The 25,182-nt window shown below is 37.2% G+C and overlaps 1 protein-coding gene across 2 annotated transcripts in view; it reads left to right on the top strand.

Moving 5' to 3' along the window:
* TAF4B (TAF4b RNA polymerase II, TATA box binding protein (TBP)-associated factor, 105kDa) overlaps window positions 1–25,182 on the top strand; it is a 175,942-nt gene that overhangs the window by 72,466 nt on the left and 78,294 nt on the right. For both annotated transcript variants that reach the window (XM_011988045.1, XM_011988044.1), the window contains exons 10-12: window positions 10,745–10,914; window positions 16,581–16,711; window positions 22,593–22,718. In XM_011988045.1, coding sequence (XP_011843435.1) covers window positions 10,745–10,914; window positions 16,581–16,711; window positions 22,593–22,718 — 427 coding nt within the window. The remainder of the gene's footprint in view (window positions 1–10,744; window positions 10,915–16,580; window positions 16,712–22,592; window positions 22,719–25,182) is intronic.

Here is a 25,182-nt window from a genome sequence, read left to right as displayed (position 1 = left end):
GGAATGTGTATAGATGCTTTAATGGTAGTCTAGTGTATGCATTTTTCAAGGATTTTATTTTTGTAGTTGACTTTTTCAGGCATGAAATTGTTAATTTTATTTCTTTATCCTTTTAATGTCTATAAAATATGTAGTCTCCCTCTTTTCATTAGTAGAGTTTTATCCGTTTTGTTAATTTTTTTGTTGTTGAGACAGAGTCTCACTCTGTTGCCCAGATTAGAGTGCAATAGCACAATTATGGCTACTGTCACCTCAAACTCGTGGGCTCAAGCCATCTTCCCGGCTCAGCCACATGAACAGCTGGGACTACAGGTGCGCATCACCATGCCCGGCTAATTTTTTTAATTTTTATTTTTTTGTAACGATGAGGTTTCACTATGTTGCCCATGCTGGTCTTGAACTCTTGGGCCCAAGCAGTCCTCCCACCTTGGCCTCCCAAAGTGCTGGGATTATAGGCATGAGTCACCATGCTTGGCTTGTTTTCTAATGTAAGCATTTATCATTATTATTATTATTATTAATGTAAGCATTTAAAATTATACATTTCCTCATTTGAGCTGAGGCTACAAGATAAAAACAACAACAACAAAAAATCCTATCAATTTCTCCCTAAATACTGATTTAGCACCCAACTGATAATAGGATTTTTTTTTTTTTTGGCTTTCCATTCATGTCAAGATAGTTTTCTTTTTTTAATTTACTGGTACAAATATTTGGTGCTTTTCTGGAATATTTTGTTTGTTTTCTAATGTAGTTTTGTGATCAGAGAACATATTCTTGAACATATAATTTCAATTTTATTAAATTTATTGAGACTCCTCAGTGTGTCTAATTTTGATTAATATCTCGTGAGCACTTGGGAGAAAATATATATTATTCAGTTTGGGGAAGTAGTTTTTTGTGGCTACATCAGTTTGGTGAAGGTGGGTGACAGTGTTCACATCTTCTATATCCTGGGCTTTTATTTTTTGGTTTTATTTTTCAGACTGTTTCCATCACTTATTTAGAGTGGGTATTAAAATCTCCAATTCTGATTTTTTTTTTCTTTGTTTTTCCTTTAGTTCTGTCGATTTTTATATTATGTATTTGAAGCTCTGTTATCAGGACATCTCAAGCCACTAGTCATGTGGCTGCATAGACTAGGGAGTACTTTTAGACCAAAAGACATAAACTCACAAATTTTACCCATTATTGTTCCCATCATCCAAGGGTTGACTGACCTCTGTTTTCTGCCTGCTTTTATTAAGTCTCCAAATGATTGTCTTTTAAAAACTGTTATTTTGTAATTGTTATTGATCAAGCTATTGTGGTATTACTAGAATCCATGACCATTATTTCTTTTTTAATGGATTATTGTCCTATGGTATAATTATCTATTTTTGCCTCTATGTTCTTGAACAGTTAATTGTAGTTATTTTATTGTGTGCATGTGTGGTTTTCTTTGGTTGTTGTCGTTTTTCTGTTTTCCGCTTTTTTTTTTTTTGAGACAGTCTTGCTCTTTTGCCCAGGTTGAAGTACAGTGGCACAATCATAGCTCGCTGCAGCCTTGAACTCCTAGGCGCCAGTGATGCTCCTGCCTCAGCCTCCCAAGTAGCTGGGACTACAGGCACATGCTACCATGCCTAGCTAACTTTTTTTTTTTTAGTTTTCATAGAGGTAGGGTCTTGCTATGTCTCCCAGGCCGGTCTTGAACTCCAGGTCTTGAGTGATCCTCCTGACTCAGCCTTTCAAAGCACTGGGATTATAGGCGTGAGCTGCCACACCCTGCCACTTGTGGTTATTTTAAAGTCAAATGCTTAATATTTCCAATGTCCGGGTTACCTGTGACTCTGTTTCTGTTATCTGCCTTTTTAATCCTGTTTCTTTGCTGCACTTGGTAATATTTAATTAAGTGTCAGATCTGTATGAAAAAAATCGGTAAATGCCTCACTTATTTGTAGGATCATGGTCCATTCATCCCTCAAGTTCTGGAAGCCTTGGACCTCAACTTCCTGTCTCTCTCTCCTCATGAGATTGCCTAATGCTCTGTTGGCTTTTCTGCCTCTTAGCAGCTGCTGTCTCTGGCTTCTTAGTGTCTTGTTCCACATCAAGAATCAGCATGTGCCCAGAGGAAAAACAACATGGAGAAAATTGGGGTTACTTCAGTGAGGTTCTCTTCTCTCAGGGCTGTCGTCCCTCAAGACCTGGCTCCCTTGACAGCTCTCTGATGCCTTCAAATAAACTTAAAATTGTTCTGGCTTTATTAGTTTCTTGTCCTCAAAACAATTGTCTGATATGAGTAATGGTCTGTAACAGAAGCAGAAGTCCTTTTGTAATTCTTTATACTTTTTTATGTTACAAATATCTACTAGAGTTAGTGTTTTGCAATTTACTTTCTTTTACGGTATATTTTGATGAGCAGAAATTCTTAATTTTAAAGTTGTTGAATTTGGCAGTTTCTTTTATGATTAATACTTATGCCTTCTTTAAGAGATCCTTCTGGAGATCACAAAGATAGTTTCCTATATTGTCTTCTAAAAGGTTTGAAGTTTCGTATTAAATTTTTTTTTTTTTGAGAAATGATCTCTGTCACCTAGGCTGGAGTACATTGAGTGGCACTATCGTGCCTCACTGCAACCTCAATTTCCTGGGCTCAAACAAGCCTCCAGAGTAGCTAAGACAACAGGTACACGCCACAACAGTCGGCTAGTTTTTAAATTTTTTTGTAGAGATGGGGGTCTTGCTTTGTTGTCCAGGCTGGTCTCGAACTGGTAGCCTCAAGTGATCCTCCTGCCTCATCCTCCCAGAGTGCTGGGATTACAGGTGTGAGCCATCATGCTCAGCCTATTTGAGTATCTTTTTGTCTTCAGGAGTTAAAATTTGGTTTTTGTTTTTTCCTATGGTTTGGAGGTTTAGGGATCCTAATTCACTTTTCCCCATATAGGAAACTGCTCGTTCCAGCAGCATTATTGAACAATTTGTCCTTCCTCAGGGATCTGTAATGTCTCCTATGTCATATACATATGGGTCTTCTCTTTTTTTAATCTTTCTTTTTTGTAAATGCCTCTAATCAAGTTATTTTTTATCTCTATTTTCTTTTATTGGCTAATTTTAAAATTTCCGATAGCATACAGTTAGTTTACTGTAGTTTCAAAAGAAGTTTTATATTTGGTAATGCATATTTTCTACCTACTTCTCCTTCTCTTTTATTTCCTTTTCTTCCTCCACTTTCGTACTCCCTTTCCCCTCTCTTGATTTCCTTGGCTCTACTTGAGCTTTTGCTCTTCCCTATAAATTTAACAATCAACTTGTTAAATTCCACCAGTAATCTGTTAGAATTTGAATTGGCATGGCCTGAGTCCATAGGCACACTGTCTTCCAGCTGATTGATTATAATTTGGATCCTTCTATGAACATGATTTATATCTTCATTATATATACCCTTTTAAATATCTTTCAATCAAGTAGTATAATTTTATTTATACAGATTCTGCACGATTTGTTGCATTTATCTGTTAGGTTTATTCCTAGATACCTTATCTTTTTTGTTGGTATTATATTTTGGTAACTGCCTTTTCTTTTATTAGCATAGAGAAATTCAGGACTTAAAAAAATCATATACCAACAGCCTTGTTACTATTTCTAATAATTTCTAGATGATTTTAGATTATTTATATAGACAATGTCAAGATTGAGATTAGAATTATAGGTTGACTGTTTTGTCTTTTTGCTTTGAAGATGTTAGTCCATTGTTTTTGGGTGTTCATATAAAATATATGTTCACATTTAAAGATAAACATGCAAGGAAGTATCCTTGAGTCAAGCCACAGGGAAACATTAATACATTTGGAATTCCAGTGACTTCAAACATAGGATGATGAAATAGTAAGTGTTAAAAACTAGTATAAAGTATTTAAAAATAAAATATGGAATCTCAAAATGGTGCAAGAAGCAATTTATTTAAAAAAATAACTGCAAATACTTGAAAAAGAACCAAATAGGACTTTTAGGAGTAAAAAACGTAGTCAATAAATCTAAAACTTTGTTTTACAGGTAAATCAGATTAAACCTGAGGGTCTAAACTGAGTTTACTTTCTTCCAGAGAGGATTTGTGACTGTTTCTAGTAGACTCAAGGATTACTATTGACTTGGAACCACTTTAGTCTTGTTCCAGGGAACCTGACTTACCCAGGAGCCTCAGATTTTCCCGCTGTAATCAAGAACTAGTGCTAGCCACAGTCATATGCCCTTGAGGCAATTCTTCCTTTAGGCTATGCTCATTGCTTACTTTTTTTTATTTTTTATTTTTGAGACGGAGTCTTGCGCTGTTGTCCAGGCTGGAGTGCGGTGGCGTGATCTCGGCTCACTGCAAGCTCCGCTTCCCGGGTTCATGCCATTCTCCTGCCTCAGCCTCCCGAGTAGCTGGGACTACAGGTGCCCGCCACCACGCCTGGCTAATTTTTTGTATTTTTAGTAGAGACGGGGTTTCACTGTGTTGGCAAGGATGGTTTCGATCTCCTGACCTCATGATCCGCCCGTCTAGGCCTCCCAAAGTGCTGGGATTACAGGCGTGAGCCACCGCGCCCAGCCTCATTGCTTGTTTATACTGACACCTTCTTTTGACAGGTCCTGTGAACCAAACAATGGAATGAAAATGTCTTATGCTGTGTAATTGCTCCTCAGTAAATCTGGTCCACTTACTGCCTGAAGCAAAAATGTCACTGTTAGTATTTTCTTTGGGAAATTTCTGACTTGTTACTTTCGCTTATTTATCTATTGACTACTTATTGCTTTCCAGGCTTATGTACATATGCTGGACAGTAGTAATTCTTTGATGTATATATTGTAAGTATTTTTCTCCTAGTTTTTTGTTTACCTTGGAAATTTGTTTTTAGTGTTTCATATATGGAAATTTTAAATTACAGTATAAAGTTTAGCAGTCTCTTTATGGCTTTTGAATTCTAATGTATCCTTTCGTATTATGAGCCCAGAATGATGTGCTTCTGTATTTTCTTCTAAGATATCTGTATGCACTTACCTCAAATATAGATATTTACCTTTACATCTTCAATAATTCTTGATTTTGTTTTTGTAAATGTGTGAGGCAGAGATTAAATTTTCCTCAAATGAATTGTCTCAGCAATAGTAAAGAGTTCATCATCTTTACCTTTCTTATTTGTAATGCCACCTTTATCTTATAGTAAATTCCCATTTATAAAAGGGCAAATTTAATTTTAGTAATATGTTTTTGTTTTATTTTATTTTTTGAGAAATTTTTTGAGATACAGTTTCAACTCTGTTTTATTTTTTGAGATACAGTTTCACTCTGTTGCCCAGGCTGTGGCACGATCTCGGCTCACCACAACCTACACCTGCCGGGTTCAAGTGATTCTCGTGCCTCAGCTTCTCGAGTAGCTGGAACTACAGGTGCACGCCACCACGCTCAGCTTATTTTTGTATTTTTAGTAGAGACGGGGTTTTGCCATATTGGCTAGGCCGGTCTCAAACTCCCGACCTCAGGTGATCCACCTGCCTCAGCCTCCCAAATATTTGTTTTATTTTGATGTTACTATTTTGGTGTTTTCGATTGTTATAACATCTTTATTTATTTTTCTAGCCCATAGTTAAAATAAGTCCTTTTTGTATATTCCTTTTTATCAAAGGTATTTTAATTTTGCTCGTTATTTTTCTCTTGTGCATGAATTTTAGAATCAGCATGAATTTTAGAGTCAGCATGGCAGTTCCATGAATTTTGTATCGAATTGTGTGATTAGGTTAATTTGGGTCGTGGGGGCCGAGAATTGGCTTAAACATTTTTCTTTTTATGATATAGAAGATTCCCATCTGAAATTTTTTAAAAATTTAATATTTGTTAGAATTTGGTAAGGTTGTAGGTAACAGAAAAACTGAAAAGCCATTGCATAAGCAAGTTATCTTTCATATTCAGAAAAACTGAATTGCAAGGATCACAGTCTGTGGTGTTGGGGATCCGTGCTCCTTGTTTACCTCCTTTCTGTTCTTCAGACACACTAGTCATGGTCCCACTGTACAGTTTTATTTATTTATTATTTTCTTTAATGTTTTTAATGTTTAATTTTTAGGGGTACATAGGTGTATATTAATGGGGTACATGAGATTTTGATAAAACCCACTGTACAGTTTTCTGTGTGGTATGCACTGAAAGCTGTCCCTCGGTCTTCATATGACATGGTCTTTCATATTTCAAATCTACCTCCTTAGAGAGGTAAATTTTGCTTGACCAACCAATATGAAGTAGCTTCCACAGTCATGTCTGCTGTCTTGAGGTACTTATCTAAAATTATTTTGTTCATTCATTTGTTTACCCTTGCCTCCGTGTATTTCCCACTTCTTAATTGTCTATGAAAGCTTATAATAATGATTGTTTGCCACTGTATGTATACCGAGTGTTTGGAACAATGCCTGTTTCATAATAATCACTCAAATATTTGTTGAAATGGTGAATTTTGAAAAAGGAGTATTTATAATCTCAGCTATTTCTTAGATATTTTTGTACAAAGATGCACTTTTCATTTCTGTACAGTACTTTCTAGTAATTCACAATCACACATGGCTTTATATATATCTTTTCATAGTGATTTTTTTTAAATTTAATTTTGCTTCCATGGATACTTACTATCACTTCAGTTATTTATTTATTGTTTTTGAGACGGAGTCTCACTCTGTCTCCCAGGCTGGAGTGCAGTGGCATGATCTCGGCTCACTGCAAGCTCCGCCTCCTGGGTTCAGGCCATTCTCCTGCCTCAGCCTCCTAAATAGCTGGGACTACAGGCGCCCGTCACCACGCCCGGCTAGTTTTTTATACATTTTTTTAGTAGAGATGGAGTTTCACAGTGTTAACCAGGATGGTCTTGATCTCCTGACCTCGTGATCCACCTGCCTCGGCCTCCCAAAGTGCTGGAATTACAGGCGTGAGCCACTGTGCCCGGCCCTACTTCAGTTACTTTTTAAATGAAACTGATAATAGACCCTCGATGTTGGCTCTTTTGTTAAAGAAGAAGAAATAGTAGTGAATAGTATTAGCTCTTATCTTGACCAAACTGTATGACATTTAATAATATAGAATGATATTTTCATAGTTTTTCAAAACTATTTTGTTAACTTATACTTTTTGGGGGGATTCATTTGTGACTTTTTCTGCTAAGAAGATTCTGTTTTCTATTCTGCTTGTCAGTATAGCTGGGGCGAGTATGGGAAGCTGTATTGTTCTTAAACACCAGAGGGTGCCAGAGATTCATGTCGTTTCCATCATACTTCAGAATCAGAAGTGGCAAACAGGATAGTACCTCTGCATGTTTGCATAACTGTATTTCAACTGAAGATGTGATGATAATAAGGAATTAATATCAATATTTTTATGTGATAATTTATTTTAAGTCCTTATATTTTAGAGATACATAATAAAATATTTATGGATAATATGTATATATTATATCTGGTAGTGAAGGTGTTCTAACAACTAGGGGCTTTAGTGTGATTTTTACTACTTTAGAAAGACACTCTTGGAAAATAATATAGGACCAGATTATGTGCTATTTGCATAGATGATATTACTCTACCAATTTTAATGTCCATTTTTTCCCTACTACAGGAATTAGATTCTCTAGTGTATATTAGCTTATTTTAACTTTCATCATATATAATTCATTGTTTCATGTGTTACGAGTCTGTTTGTCCTTGTGTGTGCTCACACCTGTAATCCCAGCACTTTGGGAGGCTGAGGTGGGAAGATCACCTGAGGTCAGGAGTTCGAGACCAGCCTGACCAACATGGCGAAACTCCATCTCTACTGAAAATACAAAAATGAGCCAGGTGTGGTGGTGCGCCTGTGGTCCCAGCTACTTGGGAGGCTGAGGCAGGGAGAACTCGGGTGGCAGAGGTTGCAGTGAGCCGAGATGGAGCCATTGCACTCCAGCCAAAAACAAACAAAACAAACAAACAAAAAACGCCAAAATTAGCTGCGCATGGTGGCGCATGCCTGTAATGCCAGCTACTTGGGAGGCTGAGGCAGGAGAATCACCTGAGCTCTGAGAGTGAAGGCTACAGAAAGCTGAGATTGCACCACTAGACTCCATCCTGGGTGTCTTAATAAAAAAGAGAGAGAAAAAAAGAAATGAGGTTGTTGAACAAAACTTATATCTATTACCATGAGTTTGACAGCTTTCCAGTAGTTATATTTTCTGATCTGATTGGTCGAGATACATGTAATTTTGGATTATGTATTAGAATCTAAATTTGGAAGAACTGTATAACTCTGTGAACCAGTATTTTCCATATTACCAATGAATGATGTTGCACAGCCATGCCTGAGTAACAGATCTCATTCAAAATGCAGGAGGACCAGTGGATTTAAAAAACATTTGTAAAAATAGAAGGTAGTACCACTCTTGTTCTATTTTAAAATTTTGGTATGTTAATTTTCATTAAAGTATGTTATTTATGGTAATATATATTTGTTATTTTTTAAATGAATAAATAATACCAATTTTTAGTTTCTGATGCAGTTTTAGTTTCTAATACAGTTTTTATACAAAATTACATGAGAGGGTCATTTTCACTCCCATTTTACAGATAAAAGGGGATCGATGAATAGAGGTGGTAAGAAACTTGTCCATGGTCATCCTATTAATAATTTTTATTTATTTATTTATTTATTTATTTATTTATTTATTTATTTGAGATAAAGTCTCACTCTGTAGCCCAGGCTGGAGTGCAGTGGCATGATCTCAGTGCACTGCAACCTCTGCCTCCCGGGTTCAAGCAATTCTCCTGCCTCAGCCTCCCGAGTAGCTGGGACTAGAGGCATGCAACCACGCCCAGCTCATTTTTGTATTTTTAGTAGAGACGGAGTTTCACCATATTGGCCAGGTTGTTGCTGAACCCCTGACCTCAGGAGACCCGTCCACCTCGGGCTCCCAAAGTGCTGGGATTACAGGTGTGAACCACTGCACCCAGCCATCCTATTATTAATGGTCAGAACAGGTACTGAAACTTTGACTTCTTTAGAATCAGTATTCTTAATTTTTATAAAGCAGTATTTTTCTTAGTGTGGTCCTTAGACCGTTTGTATCTTGATCATCTAAGTGTGCCTGATAGAAAACTCCAAATCCCTGGTCTCCATCATAGGCCTACCAAATGAGAATCATGTGTACTGTTTGGATGTGTGTTTGACATTGAGACCTGCATCTTAAATATACTTTCTAGGTGTTTCCTAAAAACACTGTTGTTTGAGAAGTACCGCAGTATGCTACGCTACATTTGAGTTAATAAGAAGACAGGGAAATTCCCATGAGAAAAACAACTTTAAAGCATAGAAGAAGGAATAAGCAGGATATTGTGTGAATTTACTGACTCACTGGTAGAGAGGCTGTACTTGAGAGAGGTGAAGAAAGAATATCGAAGGCAAACTTATTTTATTACAGATTTAGTAATCTAAGGAAATAACTAGATCTTAAAATAAATTTGTGTGTGTGTGTGTGTGTGTGTATATGTGTGCGTGTGTGTGTGTGTGTATATATATATATATATATTTTTTTTTTTTCCGAGACAGAGTCTTGCTCTGTCGCCCAGGCTGGAGTGCAGTGGCGTGATCTCAGCTCTCTGCAAGCTCCGCCTCCCAAGTTCATGCCATTCTCCTGCCTCAGCCTCCCGGGTAGCTGGGACTACAGGCGCCTGCCACGCCCAACTAATTTTTTGTATTTTTAGTAGAGATGGGGTTTCACCACGTGATCCAGGATGGTCTCAATCTCCTGACCTTGTGATCCGCCCTCCTCGGCCTCCCAAAGTGGTGGGATTACAGACGTGAGCCACAACGCCCCGCCGTTTTGTTTATATTTTAAAAACTCATTTATTTGACTAGGTAATGTGAACATTTTACACAAAATTCATAAGGTACAAAAAGGTATGCAATGGGAAAAGTGAGGGTTCCCCTCACTTCTTTATCCCCCTGTTACCCAGGTTCCCAGCCTAGAGCCAACCAGTTACCACCTTTTTTTTAGTTTCTTATGTATTGTTCTAAGTATAGTATTTTTTTTTCTTGGGTCCAGTGTACTTTATTGATGGTACAGGAGAAGATAGAGCCCCCCAGATATAGTATTCAACACAGATGGTAATATATAATACATACATAATGTTTTGCTGCTTTTTTTTTTTAACCACTTAATAGTAATCTCGGAGATTGTCTCATCAGTATATATTCACTGTGATTTTGATATTTTTAACAAAGTTCCATAATGATGGACATTTAGGTTGTTTCCATCATTTAATAAGTGGAATGAATGGTAGAGTACACTGGGGACAGCTGATGGACTTTTAACCATCTTGGATGAAAAGAAAGATGTCTGTTTTCATTTCTTTGTCTTTCATTGCAGAGGATTTATGGACGATTTGGTGTAACTCCAAGTGCCTCTTGGTGTTTCTCATTTGCCAGAATGAGAGAGGGAAAGTTGGGACCTAGAAGACAAAGTTACTTCTGATTCATCCTTCTGTTATTAAATATACATTGGTGGTTAGAGACACTATAATTACTTTCAAAAGCTTACAGGGAAAGATAGCCATTCTTCACTTCTCTTGATTGGATGAATTAAGTAAAGTAATGCCGTTAGTTACAAGGAGAGACCTCTAATTCTTTTGCTCTCTGAAACCTCTCTTTTTCCCCCTTCCCCGCCTCAAACACACACACACACACACACAAAACCTAAAACCTCTAACTTCTTTTTTCTATTAGAGATGAAGATGACATCAATGATGTGACTTCTATGGCAGGGGTCAACCTTAATGAAGAAAATGCCTGCATCTTAGCAACAAACTCTGAATTGGTTGGCACACTCATTCAGTCATGTAAAGATGAACCATTTCTTTTTATTGGAGCGCTACAAAAGAGAATTTTAGACATCGGTAAGTGTAGAGTTATGATTATTGACCTGATAGACATGTCTGTTTGAGGGAAAATATTATCAAAAGAGACAATCTGGGTTGGTTGTCCTGGAACTCTGAGACTTAAATAAGATTCTAGAAATCAAGATTTCATGGGCTTTACAGAAAGAAGTAGTGTATTTTGAAAATTATTAATATAACATGGTTTTGGGTTTGGTTAATATTTTACTCATATTTCTTAATGGAGGAATAGTTGAATGTATTTTTGCATGAATGTGTAATATAGTGTACTATTTTTTTTCCATCCTATTCCTTCCATAGTTGGACTTTTGGCATATATGTGTACTAATGCACACTTACGTTACATGTTTGTGTTTATGAAATACAGGGACATCCAAAGAAAGTAACTCCCTTTCCCTTTTCTTAACCTTGAAATTTAAACCCATTCTTACTTTAAAAGAACTAGATTAGAGTCTTAGGGTCCTCTCTAGGTCCAGGACTAGTTGTTAGATGGCTGCAGTATGAAAGAAAATGTAAGAAAACACGGCCAGACACAGTGTCTCATGCCTGTAATCCTAGCACTTTCGGAGGCCAAGGTGGGCGGATCACCTGAGGTCAGGAGTTCGAGACTAGCCTGGCCAACATGGTGAAACCTTGTCTCTACTAAAAATACAGAAAATTAGCCCGGTGTGGTGGGGTGCCACTGTAGTCTCAGCTACTCAGGAGGCTGAGGCACGAGAATCACTTGAACCCAGGAGACGTCTTCACCTGTGTCAAATTTTGGGGGCCAGTACTAATGAACTTCAAATATACTTAAGTAAGACCTTTATATTTTATAATGAAGGCTTGATACAAAAATGTGAAGGTTTCTGATTTTTATAGACTTATGGTATAAGAACTACGAAGTTCGTTATTATTACAATTTTTAGGTCTACTTCACAGGTACTCAGTAAATAAATATTTTAGCTACTGTATGCTATATAAATGACCAGGGTTTTCTTCTTTTTTTTTTTTCCCTCAAGATGGAGTCTCATTCTTGTCACCCAGGCTGGAGTGCAGTGGCGCCATCTTGGCTTACTGCAACCTCTGCTTCCCAGGTTCAAGTGATTCTCCTGCCTCAGCCTCTTGAGTAGCTGGGATTACAGGTGCCCACCACCATGCCCAGCTAATTTTGGAATTTTTAGTAGAGACAGGGTTTTGCCATGTTAGCCAGGCTGGTCTTGAGCTCCTCACTTCAGGTGATCCACCCGTCTCCCAAAGTGCTGGGATTATAGGCGTGAGCCACCATGCCTGGCCTACATTTCTAATTTAAATCGCGAATACATTATTATGAAAAACTAGAGCTTTCAAGCCCAGAAGAGCTGATTGTAAAATGTGTTTGTTTTCTCTTTGCTCGTGTTTCCCTCCCTCCCTGTCTTCCTTCATTCCTTCACTTCTTCCATTTTCTTCTTTGTATATGTATTTTGTATTACATAGAAACCAGTTCCTTAATTTGGGAACAAGTCTCATCTCTAAACCTTCCTGTGATGGCTTGGGAAATCTATTGGTAGCTTAACTCCTTATTGCCATATAATTATCTAGTGCTTTGGTGAAATATAAATAGATACTTAGTTTTATCAGTTACCCTCCCTTCCAACCTTTTTTTTTTTTTGGAGACTGAGTTTCATTCTTGTCGCCCAGGCTGCAGTGCAGTGGCGCAATCTTGGCTCACTGTAACCTCCGCCTCCCGGGTTCAAGCGATTCTCCTGCCTCAACCTCCTGAGTAGCTAGGATTACAGGCGCCCACTACCATGCCTGGCTAATTTTTTGTATTTTTAGTAGAGATGGGGTTTTACCATTTTGTCCAGGCTGGTCTCGAACTCCTGACATCAGGTCATCCAAAATGCTGGCCTCCCAAAATGCTGGAGTTACAGTCATGAGCCACTGTGCCCAGCCTCCTTCCAAATTTTATTTCCAGTTTGGTTTAAACCTTGATTATAAAACAGAAAATTTTTTGGCATTAAAAGCATTTTTGATCACTTAGGACAGGGATAAGCAACTTTTTCCTTCAAAGGGCAGATAATATTTGCCACTTTTGTAGGTTATATGGTTTCTGTCACAATTGCTCAATTAGGCTGTCATAGTACAAAAGCAGCCATAGACAATATGTAAACAAATGGACACAGTTATCGTCTTAGTCACGTTGGACTGCTGTAACAAAATACCATAAATTGGATGGCTTAAACAGCAAATGTTTATTTCTCATAGTTCTGGAGGTTGGCCATTTGAGATCAGGGTGCTAGCACGGTTGGATTCTTGGTGAAGGCCTTCTTTCTGGTATTCAGACAGCCATCTTGCTTGTTTTCACATGGCAGAAGGAAAACTAGCTAGCTCTCTGATCTCTTCCAAGGGTGAAGGCAGTACCTTTATGACCTAATTGTCTCCCAAAGACGCCAGTTCCAAATACCATCTCACTGGCATTAGAGCTTTAACATGAATGACTTTTGGGGAGATGCAAACATTTAGTCCATGCAACTTTATTCCCATAAAACTTCACTTACAAAGAGTGAACAGATTTGGCCTATTAGCTGTAGTTTGGTGACCTCTAATTTAACACAATAAGAGAATAACTATTTGCATTTTTACTTCTTTTTTTAAAAAAAAAGAATTATTTTTGGGATGTGGTCTTGCTCTGTTGCCCAGGCTGGAATGCAGTGGTGCTGTCAGAACTCACTGCAGCCCCAACTTCCCAGGCTCAAGTGATCCTCCTGCCTCAACCTTTTGAAGTAGCTGGGACTACAGGCGCGCACTACTAAATCTGGCTAATTTTTGTATTTTTCTGTAGAGACAGGGTCTCACTATGTTGTCAGGTTGATCTTGAACTCCTGGGCCTAAATCATTTTCAGTTCTTAGTGATGAAGTACAAACTTGTCAAATAATATGGAAAACTTCAAGAATTCTGACTTCTGAATTATCTAAGCCTTTTTTTTTTTTTTAAAGTAAGGTCATAGAGTGAATGCAGTTACATATTTCTAGGGATGTTTTCCATTTATAATAAAATTCCGTCCCTGTAGAATGGTTCAGAACCAAGGCTATTTCTTAAAAATAGAAATTACAAATTTACCCAAAGATTTTGTTTTTGGAAAAAGGATTTTTCCACTTGAATAGTGTTAACAGACAAAATGGCAGTGTTTTTTTTTTTCCCTAATTACTTAAATTAAATTGCACAGACATTCAGTAAAATCACATAACCGGTGTGCAAGCACCAACTAGATCTTAATCAGTTTTGTTGATTTTGTTAAAAAGGGTGTTTTGTTTTAAAATGGGAATTTTTCTACAGTATTTTACTTTGTAATTTTTAAGTTGTATTTTATTACCAATTTAATGAAGACATTACAACATTTGCTTGTTCCCTAAACCCTGGAATTGTTTAATCTAAGCACTTGTTTATTTCTAATATTTAAAAGATATGTATATTTTTATGTTGGATGAATTACCTCTGTTTTATGAGTACATATGAAATTATTTTCAGAGGTTCCTCTTCAAACACTAAGGTGCCTTGTACCTGTAATCCCAGCACTTTGGGAGGCTGAGGCAGGAGGATTGCTTGAGCCCAGAAGCTAGAGACCAGCCTGGGCAACATAGTGAGACCCAATCTCTTCAAAAACCTAAAGAAATTAGCTAGGCCTGTTGGCACATGCCTGTGCTTCTAGCTACTCAGCAGGCTGAGGTGGGAGGATTGCTTGAGCCTGGAAGGTCAAAGTTGCAGTGGGCTGTGATTGTTCCACTGCATTCCAGCCTGGTTGACAGAGTGAGACCCTGTCTCAAAAATAATAATAATAGGCCGGGTGCGGTGGCTTACACCTGTAATCCCAGCACTTTGGGAAGCTGAGGTGGGCAGATCACTTGAGATCAGGAGTTTGAGACTAGCCTGGCCAACATGGTGAAACCCCAACTCTACTAAAAATACAAAAAAAAAAAAAAATCAGCCAGGTGTGATGGCGCACGCCTGTAAGTAATCCCAGCTACTTGGGAGGCTGAGGAAGGAGAGTTGCTTGAACCTGGGAGGCAGAGGTTGCAGTGAGCGGAGATTGCACCGCTGCACTCCAGCCTGGATGACAGAGCAAGACTCCATCTCAAAAAATAAAAAAAATAAAATAAAAATAATATAAAAAATAAGATTGTACTTTTTCTTTTATAGAAGACCCCACTATTTGTTTATGCTGAGGGTTTTATTTTAATTTTTATTTTTTTCGAGACACAGTTTTGCTCACGTTGCCCAGGCTGGAGTGCAATGGTGTGATCTTGGCTCACTTCAACTTCTGCCTCCCAGGTACAAGCGATTCTCCTGTCTCAGCCTCCCATGTAGCTCGGATTTCAGGCATGCACCACCACGTCCAGCTATTTTTTTGTATTTAGTAGAGACGGGGTTTCACCATGTTAGTCAGGCTGGTCTTGAACTCCTGACCTCAGGTGATCCACCTGCCTTGCCCTCCCAAAGTGCTGGGATTAGAGGCGTGTGCCACCATGCCCGGCCTATGCTGAGGGTTTTATTAAAGTAGAGTTGACTTTGTAGAATTTTTTTCCCTGCCTGAATCTGAGATTAGAGAGGAATTCAGCTTTGTTACAAGTAATGACTTACATTTTGAAGGGCTGGTTTAGGAGAAGTTGATTAATTTTGTATCTTCCTATTTGCTTTCATTATATAATATCAAAGAATGTATTTGAGTTGTTGACTTTTAATTCAAGCATATTTTTTTCTGTAGTTCACCCTTTGATGAGAATATGAGTATATTTCAGATAAAATATAAAATCAAACTATAATATTTTAAAAATTCATGTGTATATGTTGAAAACAATCACAGCAGTGCTTTTTAAAAAGCCCATTTAAAATAGATTACCTAATTGCCTGTATCTTTAGATTTAGGCCTTTGTTGATGTAAGTGGTTTCACTGGGCTGAGAAGTACTATTTAAATACTGATAAGGTTGATTTATAAATGAACTTCTGACTCTGAGTATGTGGTCCAAATTGTTTTCCTGAAACTTTCTTGCTAGTTAGCAGAAGGAAGAAGTTTGGTTTATTCATGGAAAGGAAATCTAGTGAGAGAAGTTATTCAGCTAGGTAGGTGAAACGATGAGGTTTTGAACCCATTTGAACTTGTAAATTGACTACTAAGTGGATATATCAGAACATCAGTTAGTGCAAAGTAAGCATGATTGGTAATAGACAAAAGGAATATAGGTATGTCTTGTAGACAAGGCATTAACAGAGACTCACAATCTGAATTCATTTAAATAAATGTCATAAATTGTTAACAGTGTCAAACAGGGCGAAATGTAATTTTCTATTTTTTTAATTACTAAAATTAACAGAATATGGTACTAATTTCTGCAGTTACCATTTTCCTCCCTGAACAGTAGACTTGATTTGTGTTCTTATTAACTTTGTCCTATAAATGACCTTGCAAGGAGAATGATTCTAGAGGCTAAGTGAAACAATGTCTATATTTTCTAAGGCTTCAGGCTAGGTTTTATTAATGTAATGTCTAAGATCTTTGAAGTTGTGACTTTACTAGGAAAATCATAATCTCCAAACCTTTATTCATAATGGGTATGACTTCCAGGGGGAACAGAATACCTGCTGTGCTAATTATTTCAATTATCAGCCACTACTAAAACACGTAATGGATTTTCTCTGCTTCCGCAGGTAAAAAGCATGACATTACAGAACTTAACTCTGATGCTGTGAACTTGATCTCCCATGCAACACAGGAACGACTACGAGGCCTTCTAGAAAAACTGACTGCAATTGCTCAGCATCGAATGACTACTTACAAGGTAAAGGAAATCGTTAAAGAAGTATAAACTCTTGAGTGTTATAGGTAGTCTTTTGGGTGTGGATTGATATTCTAAACACATTTTTAAAGGAATGATTGAGACTTGTATTTTGTATTAGTAGAAAAATCAAAGTCTCATTCTTGTCTTATTTAGATATGCTTACATGACAAATACAATTAAAATGGAATTCAGAATGATATTAAAAGCTTCTATGTCACTGTAGATTGAAATATGTATCTGTTCTGCCCGAGGCTTCTCTTTCTTAAGCTTTTGATGGGGAAGGAAAGATACGTTAGGATGGAATATTGGCTACTTGTGTTCTCTTCAGTGCTCTGCACTCTCCTAGCATTCCTGTTCCTTTTTTTTTTTTTTTGCCTTTCAGTTTTGCAGATTTATTTATTTTAAAATAAATTTTATTGTATATATTAATATTTAAGGTATACAACATGTTATAAGATACACATATATAGTAAAATTATTACTATTTAGTTGAACAAATTAACATTTTCATTATCTCAAATATGCCCATTTTCTCCCCTGTGGCAAGAGCAGCTATAATCTACTCATTTAGCAGAAATCCTGAAAACAATATATTACTAACTATAGTCCTTATGTTCTACGTTAGATGTTTCCACTTGTTCATCCTCTGTTCCTTTTAATAAGTTAAATGATTGCATTGAGTGCTCATATTGATGCTACTTAGTGTTATTGGTTACTTTTATTAAAAAAACTAAATGCAGGAATAGCTTGTATCCCTAGTGGTAGGAACCAAATGACTTGCTGTTATCAAGGTAAAAGCACTTCATGTAGTGTTGGAGGAGAGCGAATATATTGGGTGATTAGGGATGAAAAGAGAAGGTAACGTGAGATGAAAATAAATAAATAAGATAACTGTTTCTCTTTTTTCAAGAAATATTTATAGCTAGATTTTGAATAAGATGGTATGTAGGTAACCTTAAGAGATTTTGAATTTGAAAGAATAGTCATTGCCGTGATATCCTACTCAAAGGTTAAGGGAAACTAGGAAATTGTCAGCTACTACACCACCAGTAAGTTCCCTAGAGGAATCATATTATTTTTTTTTTTTCCTTTCTGCTTCATTTAGAATGTTGGAAAAACTACATATGATTGCTGAGGTCCTCACTTGCATAAATCTTTGTGAAAATTTGCTGGACTGACTTAGGAATATGTGATCAACAGGATAAAAAGCTATGACAAAAACAAAACATTAATATCAGTATTTTATAATTCCTAGAAACACACAAAAATAAAGATATTAATTTTGTGTTTCTAAGAATTTTTTCATTTTGCCTAGGTTATCTAATTTGTTGGCATAGGACTGTTAATAATACTTTCTTGTAACCTTTTATTTCTGTAAGGTCAATAGTAATGATCTCCCTTACATTACTGATTTTTGTTATTTGCATCTTCTCTCTTTTTCTTTGCTAGTAAAGCGAATGATGTGTTGATTTTGTTGAGCTTTTCAAAGAAGCAACTTTTGGTTTTATTAATTTTCTCTTTTGTTTATCTATTTTCGATTTCATTTATCTCCACTCTAGTTTTTATGTTATTTTGTTCTTTCTAAGCTTCAGGCTTAGTTTGCTCCTTTTTTTTTTAGTTTCGCAAGATGTAAAGTTAGGTCTTTTATTTGAGATCTTTCTTTTATAATGTAGGCATTTACTGCTATACATTTCCCTCTGAGTACTGCTTTCACTGCATTCCATAAATTTTGGTATGTTGTGTTGTCGTTTTCATTTATCTTTAAATATTTTCTCATTTCTTTTGAGATTTATTGATGCTTTGTGACTGTTTAAGGGTATGTTGTTTAATGTCCAAATATTTGGGAATTTTCCTGTTTTCCTTTTGTTCTTGGTTTCTAGCTGCATTCAGTTGTGGTCAGAGAAGATACTTGGTATGAATCATTCATTTAAAATTTATTGAGGCTTGTTTTATGACTTAACATACATTGTATCCTGGAGAATGTTTCATGTGCACTTGAGAAGAATGTGTATTCTGCTCTTGTTTCATAGATGTCTGATAGATATAGTTGGTTTATCCAACTGTTTCCTTAGGTCCTCTGTTTCCTTACTGACCATCCATCTGGATGTTCTATTCATTATTGAAAGTGGGGTATTAAAATCTTCAACTATTGTGGAACTCTTTTTTTCTTTTTGTTTTAGAGACAGGGTCTCACTCTGTCACCCAGGCTGGAGTGCAGTGGTGCAATCATAGGTCATTGCAACCTCGAACTCCTGGGCTCAAGCCACCCTCCCACCGCAGGCCACCCTCCCACCTCAGCTTCTCCAGTAGCTAAGACTAACAGGCATGTGCCACCATCCCAACTAATTGTTTTTTTTTTTGAAACTGGGACTCACTATGTTGCCCATGCTGTGAAACTGTTTTTAAAACAAAATTCTGTCAATGTTTGTTTGCTTCGTATATTTGAGAACTCTGGTTTGATGTGTGTATCTTCTTGATGAATTGACCTTTTTATCAATATATAATAATTTCTTTGTCTCTTTTAACAGTTTTGTACTTAAAGTCTATACTGTCTGATATTACTTTCTTTTGTTACTTGCATGGAATATCTTTTTCCATCCTTTCACTTTCAACATATTGATATGGTTTCAACTAAACTGTAGACAGCATATAGTTTGATCATTTTTTAAAATTCATTCTGCTAGTCTCTTTGAAGAGCTTAATCCATTTACATTTAAAATGTAATTACTGATAAGAAGTAACTTCTGTTTTGCTGTTTGTTTTCTGTATGCCTTATAAGTTTTGTGTTCCTCACTTCCTCTGCTTCTTATGTTTAATTGATTGTTTTTGTTTTGTTCCATCTTGATCCCCTTCTCATTTCATTTTGGATGTATTTAGATATCTTCTTAGCCATTACCATAGAGATTACAATTAACATCCTAAATCTACAATCTAGTTTGGATTGTTATCAGCTTAGCTTTAATTTTGTGCTGTGGGAAAATTATAGACATATTTTTGACTTATTACTTTAACTTTTTAAACTATCTTACAGTTTTTCAAACTTGTATTCTCCCTACATCTGCCTTAATCACACTGCTGTTTCAGAGATACACGAATACCTTTTTCAGTAGGGATGGGGTTTCGCCATGTTGGCCAGGCTGGTCTCAAACTCCTGGCCTCAAGCAATCCACCCGCCTTGACCTCCCAAAGTGTTGGGATTACAAGTGTGAGTCACCGTGCCTGGCCACATGAGTACATCTTGATTTATAGTAGGCAGTTTCTATATAAAACATAATAAGTATAATTTACAATGGAATAGAATTTTTTAAAGTAATATTTATTGAATGGCATTCAAAGCTCTATTGTGTATAGCTTTCACCTGGAATTCTTTTGTTGTATATCAGTAGCATATTTCCATATATTTAGTTGTAGTAGGCAAAATGGATAGTATCTCCCCCACCTAGAAGACCTCACTAAGTTAGCTTAAAGCTAACACCTCCTTAACTTGCTGTCTTGTATACTACCTATTCTGACTGATTTTCCTGAGCTTTCCTTTTCCTACACTCATTCGTTAATACAGCTGATGCCACCGTCTACCTTTGCATATATAGAAAATAACAAAAGATTATCAGCCCTTTTAAGTCAAAATAATTATCATTTGGTTATATTTGGATTCAGTTTGAAATAACTGTTATTTTTTAATCTTTGTTTGTAATAATCTTTATGTCCCAGCTTTATCCCTGTCCTTGTATTTCAGTTCATCCCTGATAGGATTTATTTTTATCTGTACAGTGTAGGAAATTCTACCCCATAGATTTTATAAAAGTGAGTTACTGTTAATTAAAAAAGTGAAATCCCCCATCTCTTTCCACTCTGGAACATCCATTTACTTTTGATAATCTTTCACCTGGTTTGATATAATTCTTTAATTAATCATTAGTCATAAACTGAGATCTAAGTAAATAAGTAGAAAGTGACTTGTAGTACAGAGCTTTTGATCTGGGTACCAGGTGTTTTCCCACTGAAGATATATTATAGTCGCCTGTATGCCTATGGCTATGGAGAAGCTTCATTCAGAGTTTTCCAGTTGAAAGGTATATACTGGTTGCTTTAGATGGGATTCATTTGATGGTGCTGATATCATTTGGTCTGGGTCATTACATTTTCATGGCTAAACCATTTAATAGGCAGTGGCCTTAACATTGTAAAGCCCTACTCTGTTGGTGCGTGAAGTCTTCAGTTAGGCCAGCTAGGTATACAGGAAGCAACATAAGATTGGGGTTACTGTTGTTTAAATAAGGTTATAGACTTAATATGAATAGGGAAGGCACTCGTTTGTTTATAGACTTAATGTGAATAGGGAAGACACTTAATATGAATAGGGAAGGCACTCATTGTAATATGGAAGAGAAAAGGATGCGAATGTCAGAGGTCGTTGTATATGAGTTGGGGGAGAGAGAGGAAGGAATCTTAGCATGGGAATATGATTGGGCTAAAATTTAAAAAGTCTGTGCCCCTTTTTAATTTAGTATTTGCTGTCCCTTTTAAATTAAATCCCATCATTAAACTATTTCCAGAGTGTCTAAACACAAAAATGGTAAAGATTAAGTATTTAGGAAACCACTGGTTATTATATTTAACCTCTATGGTTAGCTTATAATGTATTCCATATTCTATCTTGTGTTATTTAACTTTAAAAACAGTTGAGAATTCTTTTTGTATTAAACATGAAGTAAAATAAGTAGCACTAATATATCCTTGTTCCTTAAACTATGTAATACTCTTTTGATCTAGTTAAATACCAACAATAAAAATTTAATTTAAAAAGAATCTTGGGCATATGAAATCCCTCAGTCCCAGTTAATTGAATCAGCCATAAGCAGGGGGATAAAACAAAGATAGGAGTGGTGTGGTACTCATGATTTCCAGGCCAGGCACTGACTGTTGTTTAAAGACCTTTGATTTTTCTACTATACAGTTTCTCTTGAATATCTGAATTATTGAGATGAGTAGATGGTAAGATGTCTTAAACATTGATTAGAAAGTTCTCCCTGTCCCATCACCTCCCCTAACCCCATCCCCCACTCCTGCCTATACACACTCATAGAGGAGAAAGAGGCAGCTATATAGGTGAAGAAAATTAGAAAATATTTAGGTGGGAAAGCACTGTTTTACACACACAGAATAAATTGAGCAATTTGCATTTTATCATTTTATGGAATAATTAAGATAATTTATATGTCTGTTATGGCTCTCATTTATAAATTGTATACTAAATTTCTTTGACCACAGCTTCTGTCCAAATTCACACCTCTGAGTAATCCTCAAAATAGCATTTCAAGATTTTAATGTTTGCCATCTTAACTTGGGTTGTATTTTGATAGAAGTTATATTTGGTTGTCAAGGTTAAACCAATCTAACCATGGTAACCAAGGTGATAACTTTCATCTTTGGTGTATTTTTCAGTGAGGTGATTGTTTCTTGCTTTTTGTCTTTCACAAAACTAAGATTTAATTACTTATATTAATTTCTGCTGAGGTAGATAATAATCTTAAAGATTTAGGTTACTGGTGAATAGAACACTCTTTAGTTTCTACTTCCTATTGTTGGAAGGATCTGCTTGGCTTAATTCCTCCCCCTGCACCCTGCAATGATGTTTACTAGCAAAGTTCTTTGAAACATAACTGGTTAATCATCTCTCAAATTTTAAGGATGATTAAAGTTTCTTTTCTGGTGGAGTGGGTATGGGGGGATGTTTGCTTAATAGAAACAAAATCATTACCTTCTGAAAGTTTAGCTTCCTATTTATGTTGGTATTCCTGTCTTTAGCGGGTTTATGCAGTACCTAATGTAGAATGTGCGGCCCACGATCAAGACTTTCTGTTTTCTTTTTTTTTCCCAGGCAAGTGAAAATTACATCCTGTGTAGTGATACCAGGTCACAGCTCAAATTTCTTGAAAAGCTGGATCAATTGGAGAAGCAGAGAAAGGATTTAGAAGAAAGAGAAATGTTACTTAAGGCAGCCAAGGTAAGGGCCAGTGTGATTTATGAGTGAACGTGGCCTGGCAATGTGGTCAGAGGTGGCTTTATCATTGATTGACTGTCTTGGTTTTATTAGGCCTTTAGATTTCTCCAGAGGATTTCCTAAAATGAAATTACTAATAGGATGTCTCACAGCCAGGATGGTGTGGTGGCTTTCAGTTCATTTAGTTTAATGAATCATCATCTTTTGTCTTCTCACATTTCCTATGTGCGCTCCCTATCCTCAACCCCAGGTGAAATGTTTTGTAAAATTTCAGGGTCTTTTTAGGAATCCAATTTAATACATGCCAAGTTGAAGTTAAGAGAGGAAAATTTGGAAAGTAGACAGGAAGGTGATGGGTAAAATTAGTAATTTGGAACAAAATACAGGCTGGGTGGAAATAGAGTAAAAGAGTGGTGAGGCTTATTTATTTTATTTTATTTTTGGAGGCAGAGTCTTGCGCTGTCACCCAGGCTGAAATGCAGTGGCATGATCTCGGCTTACTGCAACCTCTGCCTCCTGGGTTTAAGCAGTTCTCTGCCTCAACCTCCTGAGTAGCTGGGAATACAGGCACCTGCAACCATGCCTGGCTAATTGTGTGTGTGTGTGTGTGTGTGTGTGTGTGTGTGTGTGTGTGTGTGTGTTTTAGTAGAGACAGGGTTTCACCATGTTGGCCAGGTTGGTCTTGGAACTCCTGACCTCGGGTGATCCGCCTTCCTTGGCCTCCCAAAGTGCTGGAATTACAGGCGTGAGCCACCGCCTGGCCGAGGCTATTTATTTCCCTTCTCCCTTATTTAAATGTTTACCTGGGCTGTTAGTGTCAGATGAGGTAAAAGCTAATTCCACTACAGTTTCCATTTTGAAGCTCCACATTTCCTCATAGGCTTGGGGCCATTGTGAGAAATCTTAAAGGCTGAGCACTGGCGTCTTAATTTTTGTTTTAAGCACATTTGTTTTAATTTCTAGTGTTGCTGATAGCTTCCCTTTTTAGAGTATTTGTTCCTAATCACACAGCAATTGCTTTTTTAAAAACTAATTCATTTTGAGGCCGGGCACAGTGGCTCATGTCTGTAATTCCAGCACTTTGGGAGGCTGAGGTGGGTGGATCACGAGGTCAGGAGATTGAGACCATCCTGGCCAACATGGTGAAACCCCATCTCTACTAAAAATACAAATATTAGCCGGGTGTGATGGTGCATGCCTGTAGTCTCAGCTACTCGGGAGGCTGAGGCAGGGGAATCGCTTGAACCCCGGAAGGTGGAGATTGCAGTAAGCTGAGATTGCGCCACTACATTACAGCCTGGTGACAGAGCAAGACTCCATCTCCAATAAATAAATAAATAAATAAATCAAACCAAAAAAAAAAAAAAAAACTGATTTATTTTGAAATTATTTAATACAGAAAAAGTTGCCGAAACTGTACAAAGTACTCTCAGCCCCCTTTTCCAGATTCCCCCAATTTTAACATTTTACTGCATTTGCTTCATCTCTACCCCTTTTGTTTTATTTTTTGTGTTTTGAGACACTCTCATTCTGTAGCTCAAGCTAGAGTGCAGTGGCATGATCTCGGCTCACTGCAACCTTTGCCTCCCAGCCTCCAGCAATTCTCCTGTCTAAGCCTCCTGAGTACCTAGGACTATAGGCGCTCACCACCATGCCCAGCGAATTTTTTTGTATATTAGTAGAGACGGGGTTTCAGCATGTTGCCCAGGGTGGTCTCCAACTCCTGAGCTTGATCTACCTGCCTCAGCTTCCCAAAGTGCTGAGATTACAGGAATGAGCCACTGCATCCGGCCTTATCTCTACCCTTTTCATTACCCTTTCTATACACACAATCATTAATCCTCTCCCTCTGTTCCTCTCTTCTTCCCTTCCCCACTTTCTCTCTTCCTCCCTTTCTTTCTTCCTCTCCCCTCCTACCTTTCTTTCCTCTTTCTCTTTCTCTTTCCTTTTCTTTTGTTTTTCTTTTTCTTTTTGAGACAGAGTCTCACTCTGTCACTAGGCTGGAGTACAGTGGCTTGCTGCAGCGTTCACCTCTCAGGCTCAAGCAATCCTCCCACCTCAGCTTCTTAAGTAGCTGGGACTACAGGCACACACCGCCACGCCTGGCTAAATTTTGATTTTTTTGTAGAGACAGGATCTCCCTACAATGCTCAAGCTGGTCTCAAATTCCTAGACTCAAGCAGTCCTCCTGCCTCAGCCTCCCAAGGTGCTGGAATTACAGGCATGAGACACTGTGCCCAGCCATTTTTCTTTTCTTAAGTTTTTTGAAAGTAGTCTTCAGACATCATGTACCCCCACTCCTGAACGTTTTCATATGTAACACTATCATCTAATGCACAGCACCCATTCTGATTTCACTAGCTGGCTCAACCATGTCTCTCTTTCATGGTCCGTTTTCCCATTCAGGAATTTGTGTTTCATATAGTTGTCATCTCGTTTCAGATTCTTCTAGGGTTTCTCAGTCTTT

Source organism: Mandrillus leucophaeus, unplaced genomic scaffold, assembly GCF_000951045.1.
Source record: "Mandrillus leucophaeus isolate KB7577 unplaced genomic scaffold, Mleu.le_1.0 Scaffold322, whole genome shotgun sequence".
In the NCBI taxonomy this organism is placed as follows: Eukaryota; Metazoa; Chordata; class Mammalia; order Primates; family Cercopithecidae; genus Mandrillus; species Mandrillus leucophaeus.
Note: the sequence above shows the minus strand (reverse complement) of the source record. Positions and strands in the feature narration are given on the sequence as shown.